Genomic DNA, 25,760 nt, shown 5'->3' on the forward strand with positions numbered 1-25,760 from the left:
GTGATTGGGAGTCGGGAGTCTTAGCCACTATCAATGCCAAAACGCCCCCACTCTGTTTATGTTGAGCGGCATGGATAAACGATCCTTTAATGGATATCGTCGGACCAAAATTGCTACTTACCGTACAGTCCGCCTTCACACGTAACTTCAGCAGTGTCGTAGCGATAGCAATATTGTAATCCAAAATCAATGTTGTAGCAGTCTGTGAGTTTGCTTTCGAACCCGATGCAGCTGACCGTGCTGAAAAGTATCGGGATACTAATATCCGTCGTAGAACCAATGCGGCTGGTTCCATCCTCAAACCCAAGTTGACGGCAAACAACCTGCGCGTCCGTGTTGCTCCAGAATGAGTCTGCACACACGGTCCCCCACTGACCGCCGTAGGAGACCTCGACGCGACCTTCTCTTGGGTTCGAACCTCCGGTCAACCGTATATCTCCCTCGGACGCTAGGGGAACATGGGTTGGCGAACAGAACTGGAGCGATTAATTGTTTCTTGACACATTTAGCATTTCACAGTTTATAACAATATGAAGAAAAGGAAAACACATTCATGTTCCAGTGCCGAATCCAGAGGGGGCTCATCGGGCGCTCACTCCCTCTTTAGTTGTTGTTAAAACAAAATAAATTAAAAGAAAAAATGACATGAGATCTGGAAGTAGCACCAGAAAATACTTTGAGTCCCCCCCCCCCCCCACCCCCTTAACGGAATTCCTGGATCCGCCCCTGTGTCCGCTTCATGATGAATGAACAAAGCAAAATCATGTAAACATTTCAAATACTCATACCATTCCTACTCAAACAGTATTATGCATTCTTGATAATGGGAATGATAGTTCCTTTGTTATTAAGAGTACAGTGGACTACTACTTTCTTTCAAAAATGTAGTGCATACAGATGTCACTGGAAAGAAAGAAATCTCATTGACCTGAATACTGTTCTGATTTCATCTTGGGCAGTAGTGACATGATGCATGAGACAATGTCTCCAAGTCTCCTAATTTCAAAGAAATCTCAGGGGTCGATATGATGCTAGAAATTGCAGTCGTAGTCGTGCTTCTATATTTGTATAAATTCCGTACGAATGAACAAGGACCATATTATCATGATTCACGTTTAGTTGTTTTGCAGGACACTACCAGTATAAATAGTCAGTGGGACCCAGCAACATTTTAATACAGAACTTTTGACTAGGCTTTAAACAATTAAGACTGAATTTTCGTTTTCTTAATGTAACATGTAGATCAGATTGTGACATTGTGGAACTAGAAATGTCGCTATGGCGACTGATGCCTCCGCCATAATGCATGATTCTCCCAATAGGCGTATAGTACAATGTCTTCACAATGTGTGATCCATGACAGTTTCACATAACTGGCAAATTATTGAAATGACAGGTTTGTCAGAAATGTCTTGAATGTTCACTTTCCTTGAAGTGGGTTTGCTATAATTTGCTAAGAGTGCAGGTACACACATTTGGGGAATTGAGAATTTTTACTTGAATTCTGATGGACCTTGTTGACCTTGTTATAAGTTTATGCATTGAGTAATTTCCAAGGTATGAAAAAAAGAGTGTAATGACAGTACAAAATAGATTTTTTTTTTTTTTTTTTTTTTTGGGGGGGGGGGGGGCATTGAAACCTGGCCTTTGACCCTCAATCTTTGACCTTTGACCTTCTGGCTGGAAATTTCCCGGAGAATCTCCGTTAGGTAATGCATGTATTAAGTTTTGAAATTAATAATGCAAGCATTGCATATACTAGTATATGAGGGAAAAAGTAAAATTTTGACGAGTTGACCTTGACCTTTAACCCCTGACTATTGACCCATGACCCCTAAATTCCCTAGATAATCCCTGCCAGTCAGTACATGCGTACCAAATTCCACGAAGATACATTGCACCATTTGCGAGAAAAGTGATATTGCAACATTTTCATGTAACCTTTGACCTTTTGACCTTTGACCTGATGACATGAAACTCTCTCTGGAGAATCTTTGCGCAGTAGTTCATGTCCACACCAAGTTTCAAGAAAATACCTTTAAACATTGCATAGATATGGGGGAAATTGCAACATTTTTAGCATTTCACCTTGACCTTTTGACCTTTGACCTCTTGCCAATGTCACTAAAATCTAATCAACTAATTATCCCATCATACATCATCCTTGGACCAAGTTTGGTGAAAGTTGCTTCATCCAGTTTTGAGTTATCACGTAAACAGATAAATTTTAGGATTTGACCTTCATCTTTGACATTTGACCTCTGTTCGATTTCACTGAAAAACTTATCAAGTAATTGTCCCATCATACATTATCCTCCAACAAAGTTTGGTGAAATTTGCTCCATCGAGTCTAGAGTTATCGCGTAAACGGATACAATTTCATGCTTTGACCTTGATCTTTGACCTTTGACCTTTAGCCGATATCACCCAAAATCTAATCAAATAATTGCCCTATCATACTTCATACTTGGACCAAGTTTGGTAAAATTCCAGTCAATATTACTCAAGTTATCGCGTAAACGAAAGCGGACGGACGTACGTACGGACGTACGTACAGACGTGCGGACGTACGGACGTACGGACGTACGGACGGACGGACAACCCGAAAACATAATGCCTCCGGCACCACTTCGTGGCGGAGGCATAAGAATAAATGATAAAGTCTTATGTTGTTTCCCCTCTTTAAATGAATATATATATATATATATATATATATATATATATATAATAAATAAATATATATATATCGCCATTTGTAGCATTATTCTTTTCCTTTTCCTTTTGAAGTCAGAGAAAGCAAATTACGCAGTAACCTGACATTTTGTTCTCTACAATATTTGTCATTTGTCAAATTAGACGATCACATACTTATTATCTAAAATTGGATTAAGAGATCTTGATCTTTTAGTTTTAATCTGTCAGTGTTCTAGCCTTATTTTCCGAGACGATCTTTCCACGATAAGCCAAACATGTGGGCTATAATATTTTCCTTCTTTATCTAAAATTAATTGGTGTATTTCCTGATGACCGATAGAAAAGTAAGACTGTGAAGACTGACATCATATAGACGTAATGATTACGTTAAGGGAAAATAAAGCAAATCTACATGTCGATTGCTTTACAGTGTTTGTGTTAGAGTGTCGTTAGTGTTGTGTTTTTGTATAAACAAAAATCGGTTTGTGCATAAATGAATACGCATAATAATGATGGAGTGGTCGCGAAATGGGTTACGCGGCATTTTAAACATCTCAAGTAAGTTCATCATCAGATAGAGCAAAATAAAATCCTTTGGAAAAAGTAGGGCCTACTTCACTTGTATGTCACGTAAAACTCTTGCAGTTACGACTAAAAATATTCCATATTTTCTTATTACTGCCCTGTTTTCAGCAGGTTTATCTGCTAACATAATTTATCATCTGACTTGGAGTTAATTCATTCTTCTTGTTTTGTTTGTTTGTTTGTTTGTTTTTTGCTGTGAAGCTCTTCATATATTAGGTCTATTATATTGCATTTGTCACATTCTGAAATGTTAGATTTTCTCAGACGTTCACAGACATACACAAACCAACGCATAAGAGGTCATGGAAATTTGATGTTTTGTTTTGTTTTTAACGCACAAAATACAAGTCATCTCACGCTGCTTTTCAGAAAAGTCCAAGGGATTTCTTATTATCTTTATAAAATGAATGCTCACTTAGATTTCCACATTTCACGCCGGCGCCCTCCGAATAGAGGCAGTCGTGTCTGGACCAGTCGTTAGACAGACAGTCGCTCAGTTGCAGCTCTTCGCCGGCGCAGTTCACATTATCTAGCCATATCGGCGCGTCCCTCCTCTGCCCGAAGTAAGCAGATCCTACTGCTTCCCATGCCTCTTGGTAGCTAAGTTGCCGGCACACCACGGCTGCATCGTCGACACCCCAGAAGTCGTCACACACCGTGCCCCATTCACCGTTGTGATAGATTTCCACACGCCCTTCGCTGACCACTGGACCGTTCACGAGTCGCACTTCACCTTCTGCAAATAAGACAATCCAGAATTACAAACAAAAGAGAAAAATAATTAGCCAACACAATGATAGATATTGCCACGGATAGAGTAAATCCAGGCAATAAAACACACAGTCATACGCACAATATGCATTTACGTCATTCACAAAACAGCTTCTAAAAGGAAAAAAGCGTCGTTTGCTAGTGGTTCACGCAGTAGCTAGGTTCGCTTTCTTAATCTAGGTCATAGATATTCACAAAAGACGACAAAACGAAATGAAAGAAAAAGATCTATCCAAATTTTCAGACAGACAAGAGACGGAGGCTCTGTTGTATCGGTTCTATACTACCACCTGGAATATACATAAACGACATTAGACCTCTTTTATCGGTTCTACACTACCACCTGGAATATACATACACGGTATTAGATCTCTTTTATCGGTTCTATACTACCACCTGGAATATACATACACGGTATTAGATCTCTTTTATCGGTTCTACACTACTACCTGGAATATACATACACGGTATTAGATCTCTTTTATTGGTTCTATACTACCACCTGGAATATACATAAACGGTATTAGATCTCTTTTATCGGTTCTACACTACCACCTGGAATATACATAAACCACTGTAAACGGTATAGTCATTGATGCATGATTTATTTATATGTGTGTTAATCATAACATACCCGACGAAGTAAGGATGGCATTCATACATATAACAAAGAGAGAGAGAGAGAGAAAGGGACCTAATATTGAGCACTCAGGCTAGGGCACGCCACTTTTGCTGACATCCATGTCATTAGGTACAACATAATGTTGTCTACATGATTAATAATTCCTAACCACTGACAAGAGTGCAACACCGTAAAAATTGTACATAAAATTGTGACATTTTAAGTAACATACAACATTATCGGAGTGTGTCAAACACTTTAGATAAGTTTAAATCTATTAAAATCCCTATGACACGTTTTTTTTTTTTTTTTTTTTTGGGGGGGGGGGGGGGGGGGGGGGGGTTGGTGGGGGGGTGGAGCCATTCCGTCTGTATTTTTATATAACTCGACCAAAGGTAAATCTGTAGAATAATTCTTTCGGAAATGAAATCTATCTAAATTCAAAACCTCCTGTAGGCAAACATTTTAGATAAACTACCTATCAAATGTATTTTTAAAGACTTTTGGATATACTAAATAAGTCTATAATAACTATAAACTGGATTTATCTTTAACATTTTGAAAGAATTGTGAACTTTTCTAGAAAATAATTATAGAGAGATTGAATTTGTGGGTGAGTGGATCAGCAATTTGGTGTATAATTTGTTTGATAATTGATGTGCTTATTCTATCACAGCCATTAGCCCTCCAGAATTCTTCTTTTTTTTTTTAGTAATAGTATATACTAATTTCTGTAGGAATTGTAGAGTTTAAGAATGACGATGAAGAGATATGTTCTGGAAGAAATTTCATAAAGTCTTCATATCCATCATCAAATTCCTTTGGCAGCTAGTCAATGATATCATCATTTAATTTAAAATTATTTCTTGGCAGATGTGGCTCTTTCTTTACAACCAAATCATTTATAAATAATTCTCCATGTTGATTTCATATTTAATTGAACTTGGTTTAACTTATGACAGTAATAGATTTTTCGTAAATTTTTATAACAGTTGTTAACGTACTTCGTTATGTGTTAACTTTTCTCAAATTGAAATCAGCAGTATCATTCATATAAATCCTATAAAGCCTATTCCTTGTATGTATAGAACGTATTATCAATTTTTGTTGTCTATGGACTTTTTTATATTCATTGTTTTTCTTAAACTTTACCAATGGACAATTTTTATCATAATGATAATGTATCTTTATTGAAATTATCACATGAAATATTTACATCAAAGTCACTGTATATGTTAACTCTTTGTTCAATTGCCAAATCTGTTATAAAAGATTCAATATCTTGATGTGTCCTTGTTTATTTTATCCATATATATATATATATATATATATATATATATATGGGTGAAAACGTTGAACAATGTACAATTGGGTAAATCAGGGGTCAAAATTAAAACATGTGACTCACTGATATAAATATATCTCAGTGAAATCATGTCATTGATGTCAGCTTTCTTGCACACCCAATTATACTGGCGTATCTGCAAGGGTGTTGTTTTTATTCAAGGTTAGATAGAACTGCGACATATTGGCGAACGTCTCTGACTAGAATAAACATCGTTTTAGTGTAAATTCAAATGAGGGGTGAAAAAAACATTCAAATGAAGATAATCTAATCTTGTTCATGCTTTAGAAGACTGTGTTAATTTGTTTCTAAAATATTGTTTACCTCCTGTGACGTTTAAAAAAGCTAATACACATGGAAGTTAAAGAAAAAGTGGAGTTTTTGTCATTTAGGCAGAGATTTTCATATCCTTATCTCCACTTTCATCTCATTTGAACAAAACATATAGCACGGGTCTCATATGTTTAAATGTTAATGTTCAACAGATACTAATAATGAATTAAGTGCGTTTAGTTTCATCAAATCACCATAAAAGCCCTATACGGATGCTGGAAGTAAGCCATGTTTTGATCAGAGACGTTCTGGTTTCACTCATAGACGTTCCTCAGACATAGGCAATACGAATGTTGTCCTTTGATCCGTAATTAAGAGTTTTGTGAGCAAACAACGTTATTCCTTTATTAAACACATGTTAATCTTTTGTCAACAATTCAGAATGGTAATTTCAACTTGGATTATTTTTCATACTAACTGATTGTAACTACAAATCTCCAAATTGTAAGAGGAATTTCGATTTCTGCACCCAAGATCAACAACAAGCCTATTCTTGCTATATTATTCAGATCTTACAACACTTTTTAGTGACAGACAACAAAATTCCATGAAAAACTTGCAATTTCAACTACTTTACCTAATTTCTCATTTATATCAGAGACATTTGCTTTTCCATCATTGACGTTCCGGCTGTAAGTTATCACTCAAATTAAACATCAAACTCCCTATTTTAAAAGATGCTCGTAACCCCAACTTTCATAGCAGTAGCTCTATCCTTTCAAAAGTTATTAGAGTTGAAAGTGAAGAGTGTGGACAAACTTTTTCAGAAATGAAAAAGGGAATCTAAAGACACACCTAATCATACTATTCTACCAAAAATGTTCGAGATAAACTGCTAAAAAACACACTGTCCTGCCCGTTTTATGATATCAAATTTTAGCATAATATAAAAGAAGACCCGCTCTTTCAGAAAATATGAAAAAGTCAAGTTCGGCTAGGTTGACTCATTTCACTTATTTTCAGTCCCCACGCAAAATCAGTGTGTGCGACTTTATGTTTGTTTTGAGGTGCACGGTCACATATAAGCAGGCAAATAAAGTATCATGCAGTGTGTAAGTGTCAGATGAGGGAATATCCCTTTAGAGATTTTCAATCAGAGACATTCGTTTTGATCAGAGACATTCGCCACTGTGGATTTTCAACCAGAACTCATTTTTGTGGACAGTATGCTGCTGAAGTTGCCAATCATCTTAGTCGCCTGGCTCACACTGACGTACAGATCACCAGTTTTTATCTCAAGCATAATCAACTTTCATTAATGACACCATTAACCAATCGAACATCTCTGATGGTTATTCAGTATAATTTTCTTTTAATGAGCCACCACGCAAATATTTCATACAGCTCACTCACAAATTTTGATGGAATGGTAGTATTTATAAAACGCTAAATAGATATGGCCTTACGTCATGTTTTCATATTCATCCTGATTTTTTTTTGCGTCAAGGAAAAGATAATTCATTCAGAGACGTTCTTTTTTAGACATGAGTGAATTCAAAAGTTCCTGATAAGATAGATAATACACACGTTCACGGCAGAAGTACTGATTCTGGGATTTTTTTCATAAAATATGCATTTTTGTCAATTTTTTCGGCTTTAAAGCATTATTTTTTAAGGAAATGTAGTTACAACAATACAAAGTATATATTTTCTGAAAGGCACGACCCTCTCCTACCGAATGATACCTAAAACTTTGAAAAACACCCACAGGTGACAATTTCACAAGGGTTTGAATATCGCAAAGCCCGAAAATGGCCAATTGTACATCGTTTAACGTTTTCACCTATATAAATACATATATATATATATATATATATATATATATATATATATATTGGAGGGGGTGGAGGCACAAGTAACATGAGACAAAAACTAAACCTCCGTGGACACTAATTCAAAGGAGATGACAACCATCTACTCGTTTTTAAGTTATTACACTTGTCAGTAGTAAATATTATGGTGTAACCCATATCAGAGGCTGAAAAGCCAGGGATGTAAATATAGGAGACATAATCTGATATCAATGTGCTATTTAATCAAACACTCTGACAGCTACTTCTTGTGTGTCAACTAGACACCGAATAATAAATTCTGCAAGAATATTATTGGGAAACAAACGGGCGAAACAATCATACTATTCAAACTTTAAATACATGATAATGAAATAGGAAAATCGTTCAGACACACTTTGAACCTCTTGAATCAATGAAACCATTGATTTAAGAAATAGATGGGTTGTCAAACTTCAGTGTAAAACAGGATTTCATTTTTCATCTATAAGCACATGCGGTACAAGCCATTTGAACGGAATAATTAAACTCATGACTGTCGATAACCTGCCCCACTCCAGGGATGGAAATATAGGAGACATAATCTGATATCAATGTGCTATTTAATCAAACACTCTGACAGCTACTTCTTGTGTGTCAACTAGACACCGAATAATAAATTCTGCAAGAATATTATTGGGAAACAAACGGGCGAAACAATCATACTATTCAAACTTTAAATACATGATAATAAAATAGGAAAATCGTTCAGACACACTTTGAACCTCTTGAATCAATGAAACCATTGATTTAAGAAATAGATGGGTTGTCAAACTTCAGTGTAAAACAGGATTTCATTTTTCATCTATAAGCACATGCGGTACAAGCCATTTGAACGGAATAATTAAACTCATGACTGTCGATAACCTGCCCCACTCCCCCGGCAATTGGACGTGATTCAGCATTATGAGATCTTGCCATAAGAACGTTATACCAGTCACCGTGTACGTTGGTAGTGCAGTTTTCTTGACAAGCTGTGATGCCATATGCGGCTGCAGAATCATTGACGCAGTTATGATTTATGATTATTCACTACTGTCAAGAGGTATACAATTATGATAAATTGTGCGCAATATAGGCTGAGAAATAGAATAGAACGATCTTACCATACTCGGCGTTTGTTGAAGTCAAAATGGCTATATGCATGAACAAAATGGCGAATTTCTCCATACTGCCAAAAGGGTTCAAATACAGCATGTCCGCGTTTTTAGGCGAGACCAGTGCGTTTTCTCAAGGAAGTGAGTATTAAGTCGTACATGCTTATGTGCTGTGAGCACAAAGAGATTGTACTAGCATTATTAATTGAAAGTCGTCACTCCTCTTTCCTTTACGTCCATTTGCAAACACACTTTGAACCTCTTGAATCAATGAAAACAGTGTCGCCCCTACGTAGTAAGTGTATAGTGCACGTATTGGTGGTACAATACTATGACGTAGTTGGAGGACAATACCATTCTACGGATGTATGCTCAAATATTGTCAGACCTTCTCCGATGTTTGCTTTCAGTAATTTTTGAGAAGTTCTGGCAGACTGGCACACAACCAGAAATCAAGCAAACATTTTGCATTCAACATCATACAAGTATTGCCATTTTTTTATGCATCGTAGCGTTAAACAGAAGACATAATTGAACGCAGTAAGGATATCGATATACTCAACGAAATACATTCTAGAATCTGTAATGTTGAAAAAAAAAGAATGATAATGCTGTGGTTTGGATGACTGGTTACCTGAAAGTAATGATCACGGCATTCCAAAGAAATAACAAGAGCTGATGTCAGATACAGTAATCACTTGGGAGGGCAGCATAAAAAACAACAACAAAACATTAGACAGACGTGTGTGCAAGAGATAGATTCTTAATGAGACAAGGTGTATATAGAGGGAAATGTTTTTTCCAGACGATGTTTTTCTTTGTCTGGCACGTGATAATGAAAATGATTTTGATATCTATGTCTATTTATTTGTGTATATGTGACACGTGAAACACAAACATTGATATTTGTTGGTAGGAAAAGAGGCTAGAGGATTGCAATGAAACATACACATATCCCCTCCCCCCCCCCCACACACACACACACGTACAATTATTATAATTATTTGATAATAATAATGATAATGATAATATGTATATATTGTGACGGAGAACCGTGATGTGCCTTGGTGAAACCAGGGTGGGGTGGAATAAAAGTGTCCATTCGGGACATGAGAGTTGCATGGAGTTGGCAAACATGGCGTGAACAGTTGCAGTCATTCGGTGCTGATCCAGGAATGTTTTGTCGGTGTATGACAGATATTATGTCGGTGCTGACGGGTGTTCTGTTGGTGCATGACATGTGGGGAACATGTCCGGGAAATGAACATACAAACAGGCCGTCTTTTGGTAGTACAGGGGAAACTCGGTATAACGAACACTGCTATAACGAGATATCGGTTATTACGAGGAAATTTTCCCGGTCCCACATTTCCTTCCACACAAGTCTATGTAAAATGCTACTCTTATAGCGAGATCGGCTATAACGAAATAACTGCTATAACGAGATAAATTTTGTGACTTCCAAACAAAGAAAAACATAGCCAATCAAACCTGTTATAGCGAGGTAAATCAAAATGTCCTCGGGTAAAGCTTTACTTCGCCTGTGCTATCACCTTCCGAGATTGTAAAGCTCGATGCGCCAAAAACTGTCTTGTACACACATATTTTCTTCAGTGCACTCCAGCTAGCACCGCATGTTGTACGTGTATGTGTGTGTGTGTGCGCGCGCACACTGATACATGCAGAAAATATGGTGGGATGGCCATAATATATACATGACATCATCATGACGTTTAGTAGGTGTGAGGCAATCTGATGCTGTGATTGGCTTTCTACGTAGGGAATTCCCCATCTTCACACACACGCAGTCATAATGTACATACAGAATGTGTCACATACACACACAGCATTGTGCAGACCATATTCCACACACCCATACACACCACATACTAATCCATAGACGATCTTGACACAATCGCAAGCTATAAATTTACAGATTCAAATATCTACAATTAATAAGAAACACATTCTTGATATTGGATTTCATTGGCGAAAAACATCTTCTTACCCATAAAGGCGAGTAATTCCCTCACAGTTATCAGTATTGATTGAAAGATTATGGGTAGTCCCACATGTGCAAATTAATGTCTTTACGTTATCCTTTCTTTTATGCCTACTGATATAACGAGATATCGGCTATAACGAGGAAAATGACTCGGTCCCGTCCATCTCGTTATATTGAGTTTCCACTGTATTTCGGTGTTTGGTACATCGTTGTAGTGATTGATGCCCGTTAGAGGTATGTGTAGTGTTCGCACTCATGTGAGATGTGTACACAGGGTAGCGAACGTAACCGTGTCGTTCGTTCGTAGCGGTATTGTACTGCGTGACATTGCACGGTATGTGTAATGGGGCTGCGTTAGCAGTGGTTGTGAATGGAAGTGCGATTCGTGAAGCGATGCGATGAGTATGTCTTGCGCACTTGTTCTGGTCTTCTCGCTAGCTGAATACCAGGGTTGCAGCATTGATTGCTGGAAAGGAAGGGTACGTATTGCCATTTCCGTTATGTCATTCTATCAGATTAGTGTGTCACTTTCTGGTAATTTGGATTAGCATCGTTAGATGTGGCTTTACGAGGAAATTGGCCTCGAGATATACGAGTGTTTGTCCGGTCTGAATTGCTTAGACTATTCTCGTAGTTCGGTACGCAGAGGAGTTTACTGTAGGAAGTTGCGTTAGCGACGTAGTCTTGAAATCTAGTCGGAAAGCTAGATGTGAATAATCATGGCAGCCAGGTTCGATGCTGCAGAGTTTGTGAAAGACGTCACTCTTGGTAGATTGAGAGGGTTAGTGAAAGCCCTGATTGAGGTTGCAACTCATGTAGATGCTGATATCAGAGAGTGTAGTCGAAAGAAAGAAATCTTTGCAGTTCTGGTGAAGAAGCTTAATCTGGGTGGTGTAGAATATAATGAACACACAGACCAGAGTGAGAGTACAGATGAGATTGAGAGTGCTGGTAGAAAAACTGCTCTAAGTACTGCTACCACTACTAGTACTAGATCTAGTGATATGAGGGTAGAGTCCACACAACCAGAACTGGCTAGATTGGAGTTAGAAAAAGAAAAATGAAGGCAGAAAATCTGAGACTCGAACAAGAGTTAATGAAACGTCAAATTGAGTTGACCCAGGCACAGGCCAGTAGCGTCCCAGGGGATAGGCCTAATGTTACTGTGTCGAGACAGGAGACGCCCGACAGTGCAAAAATGGCAAACACAGTCCCCCGCTTTGATGAAGAGGATGTAGACTCTTTCTTTTTCTCCTTTGAGAGAATAGCCAGGAATTTGGAGTGGGAGAAGAAATATTGGTCTATGATAGTACAACAAAAGCTCACAGGCAAGGCACAATCAGTAGTGTCTGCTCTCTCGGATGAGGAAGCAAATAACTATGACACAGTTAAGGAAGCAGTCCTTCTTGCCTATCAGTTAGTCCCAGAAGCCTACAGGCAAAAGTTTCGAGGATATAGGAGAGGTTCGGGACAGACCTACGTAGAGTTTCAGAGAGAAAAAGAAATCATGTTTGATCGATGGGTGCGATCAATGAAAGTAGATCTCACTTATGAAAATTTGAGGGAGATAGTGTTGATGGAGGAGTTCAAGAAATCGACACCTCCAGATCTGAGAACATATTTGGAAGATCGAAGAGTACATGATGTAAAGAGTGCAGCAGTCACCGCTGACCAGTATGAGTTGACACATAAAGTGAAAACAAAAAGTCCTGAGGGAAAGAGGAAGTTTGATCAGTTGAGAAATCCTGACACTCAAAAGTGGCACGGTAGTCATAGGGATAAAGTAAAGACTGAATCACAGAAAGAGCGCCCAAAATCGCCACGGCCTCAATACAAAGAAGTGAGATGCTTTTTCTGTGGGAAAACAGGTCACATTAAGTCTGAATGTAGGCGATTGCTGGAACGAAATGAAGCAAAAGAAAAACAAAAGCAAAAAGCAACACATGGTTTATTTCATGCAGACACACGTACACAGAACAGTTCAGATGCTGAAACAAAAGAGAAACAGTACCAAGCAGCCACCAATGGTTTTGTTAAGTCAAGTGTAAGTGATGAACAGCGTCATCCAAATGTGAAAAGCAGTGTCTCAAAAATGACAGATACGTGTTCAAGTGGTGTGGATGAAAAGTACAAGGACTTCATTTCCAAGGGTACAGTAACCATTGCTGAATTTAGAGTATCGGTTGTCATCCTTCGTGATACTGGAGCTACACAGTCCCTCATGGTAGGAGATGTGAAGAGTATGCCCATAGATTGTAACACGGGTAGAAAAGTACTGATACAGTGTACATGATGTCAACGGAGGAACTCGGGCGGTCCCTCTATTCCGAGTGAATTTGGATAGTGGACTGATTTCAGGGGAAGTGATTGTGGGAATCGTTCCATTTCTCCCTATGGATGGAGTTTCCTTTTTGCTTGGTAATGACCTTGCAGGAGGTCGAGTGAGTGTCCTTCCGGTTGTTTCCGAAGTCCCAGTGTACGAGCAGGAAACCGAAAAACTGGTTGATGAATTTCCAAAAGTATTTCCAACATGTGCTATCACCAGGTTTCGAGCAGTGAAGCAGAGCGTGAGAGAAAGGAGTCTGAAAGTGAAATTTCTCTTGTTGACATATTCTTTGGAAAGGTGACTAGTAAAGGTGAAAGAGAACAAAGTTGGGAAGAGGGTGTGTTCAGTCAGCCGGCTTTAATCAAAGCACAGATGGAAGATGGGGAATTGTTGAAGTTGAGAGAGGGTGCATTGACTGTAGATGAGGCGAAGGGAGTGCCAGAATGTTTCTATGTAAAGTCTGGTGTTTTGATGAGGAAATGGCGTCCTCCAGACCGTCCCGCAGATGAGGACTGGACGGTTGTCAACCAGATAGTTGTTCCTCCGCCGTATCGAAAGGAAATTCTACGTCTTGCACATGAAATTCCAATGGCCGGACACATGGGTGTCAAGAAGACTTTGTGTAAAATTAGGACTCACTTCTTCTGGCCCAAGATGAGAAAGGATGTGTCTGAATTTTGTCGAACGTGTCATGAATGTCAAGTGGTAGGAAAACCACAACATGCCATTAGAACTGCGCCGTTGATTCCTATTCCGGCTTTTGAGGAGTTATTTAGCCGTGTGATGGTAGAAGACGTAGGTGCAGTTGTGAGTGAGAGTGTCGTACACAGTGCTGAGAAAAGTGCAGAAGAGTTTGAACATGATGCTCCAGATTCTCAGAGTGTGAGTTTCAAGTCAGGAATGATTCCGCGAGTAGAGAACTCAAAGGCACTAGAAAATCCAGAGTTACTGCTCAGTCATTTGTCTGATTCGGAGAGGCAAGATGTTGTCGACATCTTCCAGGAATTTCCGGAGGTTTGCAGTGATAAATTGGGCTGTGCGAAAGACACTGTTCATACGGTAGATGTTGGTAAAAATGCACCCATAAAGCAGCATCCATATCGGATTCATCCTGCTAAGAGAGAACAGGTGAATAGAGAGATAGATTTCATGCTTGCAAATGGAATCATAGAGCCTAGTAACTCAAACTGGAGTTCCCCAGTAGTGCTAGTCCCGAAGTCAGACGGAACGTCCAGGTTTTGTATAGATTACAGGAAGGTCAATACCATAACCAAGACTGATTCGTTTACGCTTCCTTTGATCGAGGAATGTATTGATCGGGTAGGAAGTGCAGAGTATGTCAGCAAATTGGATTTGATGAAAGGGTATTGGCAGGTGCCATTAGACAAGGATGCAAGAGAGATCTCGGCGTTTGTCACGCCCTCCGGCTTATACCAGTGTCGTGTCATGCCCTTCGGGATGAAAAATTCCCTCGCAACTTTTCAACGGATGATGAATCGAGTTATTGCTGGTCATGATAACTGTGTTGTCTATATAGACGATGTGTTGGTTTTCAGCAATACGTGGGAGGAGCATGTTGCTCATCTTCGAGAGCTGTTCCGGAGGTTGTCACATGCAGGACTCGTGGTGAATCTGGCCAAATGCGAGTTTGGGAAAGGTTGTGTGACCTACCTAGGTCACAAGGTAGGCCGAGGAAGCGTCGCACCACGAGATGCAAAGGTCCGAGCCATCGTGGACTTCCCAGTGCCGGCATCGAAACGGGAGCTTCAGCGCTTCTTGGGAATGTGCGGATTCTACCGGAGATTCGTCCCCAATTTCAGTCACTTGGTGGTGCCCTTGACGGACCTGTTGAAAAAGGGTACAACGTTCCAGTGGTCGGCGAGCTGCCAGGATGCGTTCCAGAAGCTGAAGGCCGTCCTCATGAATGATCCCGTGCTCATCGCACCAAACTTCGAGAGGAGCTTCCAGCTAGCTACGGATGCTAGTGACCGAGGAGTAGGAGCCGTGCTACTTCAGGACGACGACAACGGACACAGCAAACCAGTGTGTTTCTTCTCCAAAAAACTGAATCGCCATCAGCAAAAGTATTCAACTGTGGAGAAGGAATGCCTCAGTGTCGTTCTAGCGGTGCAACATTTCGAAGCGTATTTGGACGGTGGAAGAGACATCGTGGTGTACACTGACCATAATCCATTGACGTTTTTAGAACGCTTCAAGCACAAGAATCAGCGTCTCTTCCGTTGGAGTTTGATTCTCCAGCCGTACCCATTGAGAATTGTGCACATAGCAGGAAAGGACAACAAATTAGCAGACGCTTTGTCGCGAGTTTGAAACTGTGCACGCGCTGATAATGTTGCCAAACGATAACAATCTCAAATTTACAGTGAAACCTATATCACGCAGAACATTTCAAACAGGACTCAAAACAGACAAGAAACTGATGTTGATTGATTTTTGTTTTTTGTATATGACAACGTATACATGTGTTTATGTATTCTCGTTCAGTTTTCTTCCTTTCCCAAGGATCTGTGAAGGAAGAAATTGTATTTATGTTAATCATGTTTGTTTCAAACGAAAACAGTATATGTGAGTGATACTAGGAAGTATGAGAAAGTACTAGTACACAATATTCTGTCTTTATAAGAAGACATCATTTGAAAAATGTTCACGATGTGTTACACGCCAAGCATTGTATGATGTTTTGAAAACCCAACATTACAGGAAGCGCCCGGATACAACATTTGTGGTGTGTAAGATTACAGTGAAAGTTGCGCTTCAGTTGCACACTTCTATTTTGATTTCATTCAGTGTACCTGAATGTACCCGATACGTTACAGAGTTAATGCTAGCAAATGCAGAAACAGTATAGCAAAACACAACCGGCCAGTCACAGGAAAACTGTTGATCAAATTTGAGTTTTATGTCAACCGATTTGTGTTCAAACAAAAGAATTTGTGTTGTTTTGTATTAATTGAAAAGTGTTGAGTGACAGTGAGGCATAAAAAAGCCAAGTTAATGTCACTTTTGTAAATCAATAACCTGTATATGTATTTCGTTACAGAGTGACACAGTCACATTTGTGTGTCGAGTATGATCTCAATATTTTCCAGAGTTTGCACATATGATTATAACATCTTAACGAGTGACAATACGTACATATGTGTAAAGGGGCAAAAAGAAATGTCCGGTGGTTAAATTTTTGTTGTTGTATTAGCTAACTTATGACACAGAGTTGACATAAGTATAAGATTTATTAGCAAGTACATTGAGTAGATGTACACCTGTGATATAGTGTTTGAATACGATGTTGTTATAATCAAGAGATGTGTGCTGTTGCCACATTCAGTGAAACTCCAGTGAAAGTTTGTGTTGGAGAAACAGACATGTCTATGCAACAGTCAGCACAATTTCATGAAGAAAGTGTATTTTTGGTTTTCACATTTAAAGATGCAGTGTATGTGTTACAAGAAAAAATACATGTCTGAAGTTATGTTAGTTTATTAGTCAAGTATGTGAGGATATATTTACAGTCGAGACTACCAGAAAGCACAGTCTCAGTCAAAATATTGATGCTACTGGAGAAATGATTGATTACATTTGGTGTAATCTTTCCGGATTATGTGCGACCGTATGTGCACTCGTTGAAAACAATTTCACATGTGTAGTACTGTAGACACATTGCGAAATTATTGTGTTTACATGTTTTGTAGGGGGGCTTGTCAAGTTTTCATATACATGTGTATTGTTCTAAAAGTGGACAATTGATGCCGAAGTTAACTGATTCTGATAAGGCTCAAAATCAGTAATTATAAGTGTATATACCAGGTGATGTTTTAAGAAAACAACACAAAACTATTTCAGTTTGTAATCGTGTGAGCTGAATACGAATAGTACGCAAGAACAGTGAAGTAAGCCGTACAACGAAGGTGTTTATAGTCGAAAAGTTGCATTCATAACTTTCCTCTTGTTGGGGGGAGGTGTGACGGAGAACCGTGATGTGCCTTGGTGAAACCAGGGTGGGGTGGAATAAAAGTGTCCATTCGGGACATGAGAGTTGCATGGAGTTGGCAAACATGGCGTGAACAGTTGCAGTCATTCGGTGCTAATCCAGGAATGTTTTGTCGGTGTATGACAGATATTATGTCGGTGCTGACGGGTGTTCTGTTGGTGCATGACAATATATATATATATATATATATATATATATATATATATATATGACCCTGCACCTCAAAAACAAACAAAAAGTCGCCAGACATGTATTTTTAGTTAAGACCATATTCTGAAAGAACAGACTTTAAGCTTTAAAATGATGTATAACTCAAATCAAATGGACTCTCCTAACATATCTAAATATTGGAAAGAAAGCACAAACTCAGGAAAAGTGGGAACTGAGAAAAGAGGCTCTGAAGTACAGTGTCTATTCAAGCGCTTAATCATTACCAAACCGTGCTGGCTGTGCGATGAATGGGACAAAAAACAGGAAGTAAACCACCAGAGTAACAACAATGAAGGGATTATCAAATTAAAGTGAAATTAAGCATGCCTCATTAACACATTCTGTCCATAATTACTGCCTACTTTCAAAGCAGTAGCATTATCCTTTCAAAAGTACATTGTATTAGAGTTGAAAGTGAAGAGTGTAGAAGAGGTTTTTCAGAAATGAAAAAGGGATTCTAAAGACACACCTAATCACACTATTCTACCAAAAATGTTCGAGATAAACTGCTAAAAAAACACGTTTTCCTGCCCGTTTTATGAAGCCAAATTTTAGGATAATGTAAAGGAAGACCCGCTCTTTCGGAAAATATGAAAAAGTCAAGTTCGGCTAGGTTGACCCATTTCACTTATTTTCAGTCCTCACGCAAAATCAGTGTGTGCGATTTTATGTTCGTTTTGAGGTGCACGGTCACATATGCACCACAAAATCACCAAAAAGTCGTCAAACATGGATTTTTATTTAGGGATAGATTCTGAAAGAGCTGGCTCTAAGCTTTGAAATGATGTATAACACAATTTAAATGGATTCTCCTAACCTACAAATATTGGAAAGAAAGCCCACACTTTGAAAAAGTTTGAACTAAGAAAAGAGGCTCTGAAGTACCAGGTCTATATCAAAGCGCTTAATCTTTATTAAGCCGTGCTACCTCGTGCCATGAATGGAACAAAAGCATGATGCAAAACACTGTAGCAATAACAATGAAAAAATTATCAAATTAGGCCGAAATTGAGCGTGCTTTATTAACACATTCGGTCCACGATAAATCTCAACTTTCAAAGCAGTAGCATTATTCTTTCAAAAGTTATTAAAGTTGAAAGTGAAGAGTATGAAAAGGATTTCAAGAAATGAAGAGAGGTCTCTGTTTAAGAAAAACCTGATCACACTACTCTACCAAAATAAGGGGGTGTAGAAAAACTGCTGTAAACCCACTTCCCCATTCAACTTATGATCCCAAACTCAAGAATAATGTGGAAGAAAAATAACTCTTTCAGAAAATATGCAAAACTCACAAGTGACTTGGTTTACCCGTTTCACTTTTCTCGAGACCTCACGTAAAATCAAGGGGTGCGATTTTTTGTTTTTTTTTTTTTGTGTTTTTTTTTTGGGATGCACGGTCACATATATGATTATAATACACACACAGGTCATTTATATAATTACATATGTTACAATACATTATAAATGTATATAGGTATATATATATATATATATATATATATATACCTATATACATACCTAATGTATTGTAACATGATATATAATGATGTTTTATATATATATATATATATATATATATATATATATATATATATAACATCATTCAGTTGTGTTTAAAGGGGATGGCTATTAACTGATCAGTGGGAACCAGTGGGAATGCTGGATGATGATTGTTCCAATCCTTGTGGGATTCATTTAAGAGTACATTATATATCTATTCTTGGGTGAAAATTATTTGCTTCAGGATGGTCTCATATTGAAGTAATGTGCAGTTTAATGTTTCCAGGTAAGCGTCCCTGGTCAGTGACGGGGCATTAATCTGCACATTACTTGAATATGAGACCGTTCTGAAGCAAATAATTTTCACACAACAGTAGATATATAATGTACTCTTAAATGAATCCCACAAGGATTGGAACAATCATCCCTCAGCATTCCAACTGATTCCCACTGATCGGTTACTAGCCATCCTCTTTAAGTATGTTTATACGTTTGGTTGTGTTAAGAATATTTTTTTTTTTTTGGGGGGGGAACGTTTGCTTTTATCAATTTAAATGTGGTAGCACTGTACCCTTTCTAATGAAAAAAAATCATATTCAGCAGATAATAGATAGAGTTTCGTTGCTGACTATTATATCATAACTATCCAAATATTTTAATTTAATTACAATCAGAAATGTTACTGTTATTATTTTTCATTGCTGAAACCTATTATTGTGCTGTGCATTTAAACGTAACAGGCCTCGGTTGTAAAACAGTCCCCTCGGTGTTGATTAAGACTACCCTGTGAAGTTTTGAACAAGACCGAATAAATAAACAGAAAAGAGCGTACTACTACTTTCAATATAACGTATGTGAGAAATTGCTGATTGCTGAATGATATTAAAGTAACGTGATACTGTAACGCATAAGAAAAGTCAATTATCGCCATCAGGCTCGGGAAATGTGAATTTACGTCATACAAACAATGCCATTTTGGAAAAAGAACCCTAGTATAAATAAATCTAAAATGTATTAAACAGTACTAGCTTAATAGTGAGCTACAATTATATCTGCAACACAAACGCTAAAGACGACGCTATCAGGCTAAAGGTTATCATGCACTGCACTATGACACGACTCAGCTTTTTCCATTGTTCAAACCGTGATGCTGCGTCGTCTTAGCGTTCGAGTGGCAGAAAATCTTAACAGGGAGAGACGCAGACCTATGAGTACCCTTAATATAACAGACGTCTGTTATACACAGGGGCGGCGGATCCACTCCCCCCCCCCCCCCCCCCCCCCCCACACACACACACTTTTTCTTCTTCTTTTTTTAATCTTTTGGCAAACTTCAAAAGGAATACATAGGGTGTAACCGCTTTCATTTCTTTTGGGGGAGTTGTCAGCTGAAGAAACCTGGAAATGGAGTCAGACAAAAAGTGGCAACAGAATTTGCTGCTGAAGACCTTTGTTGTTGTTGTTTTTTTGCCGTTGTTTTTGTTTGCTTGTTTACTCTTTTTATCGTTTGCCTACCAGCTGATGAAACCTGAAAGTGACACCAAAATGTAGAGTGGGACCCCACTTTTCAAAACCATGGCGCCGTCCATGATACAGTTTTTTTTTTTGTCACCTGTTTCTGAGTCTTTTTTTATCTTTGCTATCATAATTATTACAATTCTAACGTTTAAATCATTACAAACATGTTCTCCTGATACATTATTCCATGTTGCAGCAAATAAGACATAAATATAACAAAAATTGCACGGGTGCAATGTCAAATACAGCAATTAAGACAATTAATCGTGAAATATGACGAAACTACACAGAAGCATTGCTTGTATAGTGTAGATTTCTTTGCTTCGCTTCTCACTCTTTTGGTTTCAGTCCTGTCTCATAAATAACTCGGAAACGTGTGCTTTTGCCTTGATATAACTTATGTAGAAAAGTGATAACCATGCAGTTGTTCTTCTAGTTGTTGCTAGTATGGTTTTTAATGTTGCACAGTTGGATATTACTCTTTGATGTGAAACTGCGTGTGGCTTAATGTTAATTCATCTGTGTTTCATTCAATTGAATATCATATCCAAGCGTCTAGGTTGCATTTTGCGAAACATTGTAGGTACTTCTGTTTTGAATGTACTTTTACATTTATGCGTAACAAATTCGAATTAATGAATTATGTGCATATATGCATAATATGTAAATATATAATATAAGTAAAGACGACATCATCTCAATAGCAGACAGAGGTACACACACAAATACCATTTTGTAAGTTTCAGTAACATTTAGTAAGCAGATAAAGTAGGCCATAAGGAGACATTTACATTTGAACTATTATTTTCATTTGCAGATGTTGTACGCACCTATGCATGTGCAAATTATATACACTGTACTTTCTTGTGAAAAATACGCCTTAAAATGAAAGTAAAATAAAATAACGGCATCAGTTCTTCCACATCATTTTATTGCATAATGTGAATGAGACAAGATAAAAGGCATTCATATGAAACAATACTGGAATCATTTTATTTGATAATCTTTATCCTTTCCAAGTATAATCAATACATTTTTTTTTCTTTATTACTATCGATTCTTCGTTTGCAAATACCATTGCAATTACTTCATTCGTTGTATTCGTCATGATTTTACAGAAAGACAATATCTATTACAAGGAAAGTGCACTGAGGTTTTGAGATTCTTCAGATAAAAATGTACACTAAAATAAACTTCTTTTTTTCACTTTGCTCTAAGCAACAATCACACATATACAAACAGATCGACGAAATACAAAACAACAATCAAATTTGTAGAAGTTAAGCGTTTTCAAAATCCTAATGAATATCTTTTTATTGGTGAGAATTAAAGTTGCATAGGCAAGATCCAAGGAAAGCGATTTGATCCATCCTCATACACGATTTTAATTTTCAATTTCATAGTAATCTGTCGACTTCGAATTGGAAAAAAAAAAACACCTTTTGAATCATTATGTTGTAATGTTTATTTCTAGTCAATAGTCATAGCTGCTTTTCATTTGAAAAGCAAGAGAATCTTTACGCTTGACCAGGTATTAAAGTTGCTCTGACAATGGTTTTACGTGTCAGATCGCATCATTTTTCTTCTACGACAAGTCGGTAGTGAATCGCCCTATTTGGCAATCCCGGGAGGCTTAGATACAGTGGCCCCATCTGATTCTGCCTGAGATGGATTTATGGCGGGATGAGGAACCATCGGTACGTTATTTCCGCTGCCGATCGGAGGGATGGACGCCGCAGGCCCCATGACGGTGGTGTAGCTAGGAGGCGGTGGGTAAAAACTTACTGCAGCAGGCTGCGTCGGATAGACCGATGAAGCTTGTACTGTTGTAGGTCCGGCGGCGGACGGATAATTTCCACCGCTCACTGTGAAGGCCGCCACCGTAGTTCTATTCTGCGCACCGCTGTTCTTCTTTTTCGCCGACGCACACGCAGCGATAACAATGCAGCTGAACGTAATGAAGGCTCCCAATGAAATAACAACTATGATAGCTATTACCCATGTTTCGAGGCCACTGGAAGCTGTAGAGGAAAGCACAAATACGTAAAATACCCAGGTTATCACAAAACTTACCAAAACCAATGATCATCGAGCCAAAAACCACCAGAATTTATATCATTCCAAGCACATGCAGCTTTACAAAGATTTCATGTGTGCACCATCAATCAATTTTAGGGTAATCAACAATTTAATCGCAAAATCTCCCAGTGCCAAAGTATTCTCAATTATCTAACTTCGATATATTCAATTGACAGAGCACCAAACATCTGAGCTGCACAGTCATAAACACAGCATCGTATGTGCTACTGCTGTTGTGTTTGCATGCTTGTTTTGTTTTTGTATATTGTGTCTTGTTTGGTGTTATGTCCCTGTGCATGTAAACTTCAAAATGTCTTAATAAACATACTTCTTTACATCCCAATTTTAGTCCTAAATTTAGCGTTCATTCTATTTTCCCTGCATTATCATAAATGCACTTTGTTGTTGGTATCTCATACTTCCTCTCCATCTCCCTCTCTTCATGGGCCTTTACATCTTCTTTGTATTGTCTGCTTTGTGATGTTCACCTTCTATTCATTTCTCATTGTTTTAATTAATGTGCTCGATATAATTCGAAAATGAGCTATCTGAAATGTGTTTACTATAAAAAGTTACAATGACGATTAAATGAGAGTATACTGACAATGCTTTAGTATCTATTACATTAGTAAAAGACTTATATAAAAAAACAAATTTCTAAGAGAAACATGCGCTTCGTGGAAATAATAACAATAATGATAATAATAACAATAATAATAAGATATTCTTTATCCAGGGTAACCTCTTCAGTGTTGCCACTGTTCTACCAGAGGGCTCTACCATTATTATTACTCTAGCGTTGCCAGGTACACATCTATACACCTGGGTCGAGAGGGACATATTGGGTAAAAGCATCTTGTCCAAAGACGTAAGCGCTGAGCGGGAATCGAACTCGGGTCCTCCCCGTTCGGGAGTCGGGAGTCTTATCCACTACAGTCCCTAAATAGAGAGAGTTGCGACATGGGAGGTCCGAAATTGAACACATTTTGGAAACAAAATGGAGGTTCAAATTCTTTCTTTTCAAAAGAAACAGATTCTCACCGCGCGTGAATAGAAAAGTTACGTAATAGTGGAATTTCTGGAAACATGGCGGCGTTCAAATCTATGGTTGTCGCAACTCTCTCTATATAGGAACTCTTATTATCCACTAGGCCACAGCGCCCTCATGGAATGTGTTGCCAATTTGAGCATCAGGTATAAGTCGGATATGTTCTCAATAATGTGGGAATTTGAATCATTCTGCAAAACGCGCAAAAATATTAATGACATAATTATTGTATTTGTAGATTTTTTTAAAATTATCATTATGATAATTTCAGAAGTAGCAGTGGATGATAAGAACTGTTGTTAAAAGACGCAACATCAAACAAGTCAAACCACTGATGTGTGGCGTGGGGTCCTAATGGGTTGAATACCCACGGAGCCGTCGCACCCCCCCCCCCCCCCCCCAAGTAAATGATGTTCTAAATCTAACGAGGTTAAATCAAACTTACTTGTATAGCTGCATCTCACACCGACGTCTTCACTGTGCTGGCAGTTGTTGGAACCCCACCCCCGGTGGGTACAATCAGCCAGCCGGCTTTCGTATCCTAGGCATGACACGTCGTCGAGGTGAATCGTACCGGTGCCGCTGCCGAAGGAAACATCGGAGTCATCGACGCCGGGGAAGCCAAGTTGGCTGCAGACTACCTTGGCCTCATCGTATCCCCACTGGTCATCGCACACGGTCCCCCACTCGTCGTCGTGGTAGATCTCAACGCGGCCTTCTTCGGAGGAGAAGCCATCGACTAGTCGAAGGTTTCCTTCGTTATCTGCGATCCAAGGATGCAATAACGGTTATTGTAAGCTCGCAATCTGGCAATTATTTCAGTCATCAGTCTCTACCGGTAAAATTTTGATTGTCCAGGTTCAATCCCATTAAATTTGTTTCTTCCTTGTCCAAATCCATACCTTATTTTTAATTCATGTTACTCGTCGTAATGCTTTGCTTTTGTGATGGATTCTGGACCTAAAACTGCACTATTACACCTCTCATTTATGAGAGTTTATTCTCCATTTTTTGTAAAAGATACCCGCCAGCCATGAGATAAAGATAGTGAGAAATCCTGTCTGGCCATCTGTTTACACTTTGGATAGAGTTGATAAAATTCATAGAAATATTTTGAACATGTTAAATGCAGTATTCAAAGTAATACATTAAAAATACATTTGGATACTAGCATGTTCCTTATGTTCATGAAGATAGGGCGCTGAAATTCCACCAAAAACATGTCAAAACAAAACAAAAATTGTTTGTTATATTTGTTTCACGTTCCACATCATTACCTCATAAGAGTTCACAACATATACCGTAAAACAAGCTCCCAAGAAGCCGTTCTTCCAGTCAACCAATTTTAGTAATATCTGACTGATCAATTCATACTAATGTGTAAATCGCAAAATCTTTTCTGTTGATAAAATAGTTTCAGTATTAAACGACCAAAAAAAAAATCAATTTACATTCAGCATTCAGCATTTTTTTGTTTCCTGTGGAGAAAGAATATTTTTGTCCCGATCTTGAGTCCCTTTAACCGCATTAATTAATGATTCGCGATACCGAGCAGGAATGAATGGGATCATGTGTTTCATAAAACCCCCTCGTTTTGTAAGCGATGAAGTACACTGTATTGCGTGGGTTTTTTTTTTTCTTTGTTTTTTATTCTTTTACATCCTAATGTAGAGAATTTAGGGTTGAAATTCAATAAGCGAAATGGCGTAATTGTCCTACAGTTTTTTGTCACGAAAGCTTTGAAAGTGGAAACCCCTTGTGTACCACTATATTCTGAGACACCAACGCA

At 38.3% G+C, this 25,760-nt stretch overlaps 1 protein-coding gene across 1 annotated transcript in view; it reads right to left on the bottom strand.

The window, feature by feature from the left end:
• Positions 1–113: 113 nt before the first annotated feature.
• LOC139732378 (scavenger receptor cysteine-rich domain-containing protein DMBT1-like) overlaps positions 114–25,760 on the bottom strand; it is a 35,608-nt gene continuing 9,961 nt past the window's right edge. The window contains exons 6-10 of the mRNA XM_071643245.1: positions 24,417–24,734; positions 22,486–22,865; positions 9,114–9,171; positions 3,695–4,015; positions 114–448 (exon numbers count right to left, since the gene is read on the bottom strand). Of these exons, the coding sequence (XP_071499346.1) occupies positions 114–448; positions 3,695–4,015; positions 9,114–9,171; positions 22,486–22,865; positions 24,417–24,734 (1,412 nt within the window). The remainder of the gene's footprint in view (positions 449–3,694; positions 4,016–9,113; positions 9,172–22,485; positions 22,866–24,416; positions 24,735–25,760) is intronic.

The sequence above is a fragment of the Diadema antillarum genome, unplaced genomic scaffold (genome assembly GCF_040938485.1).
Source record: "Diadema antillarum isolate AM-2024a unplaced genomic scaffold, OU_Dant_1.0 seq00000415_RagTag, whole genome shotgun sequence".
NCBI classification, from domain to species: Eukaryota; Metazoa; Echinodermata; class Echinoidea; order Diadematoida; family Diadematidae; genus Diadema; species Diadema antillarum.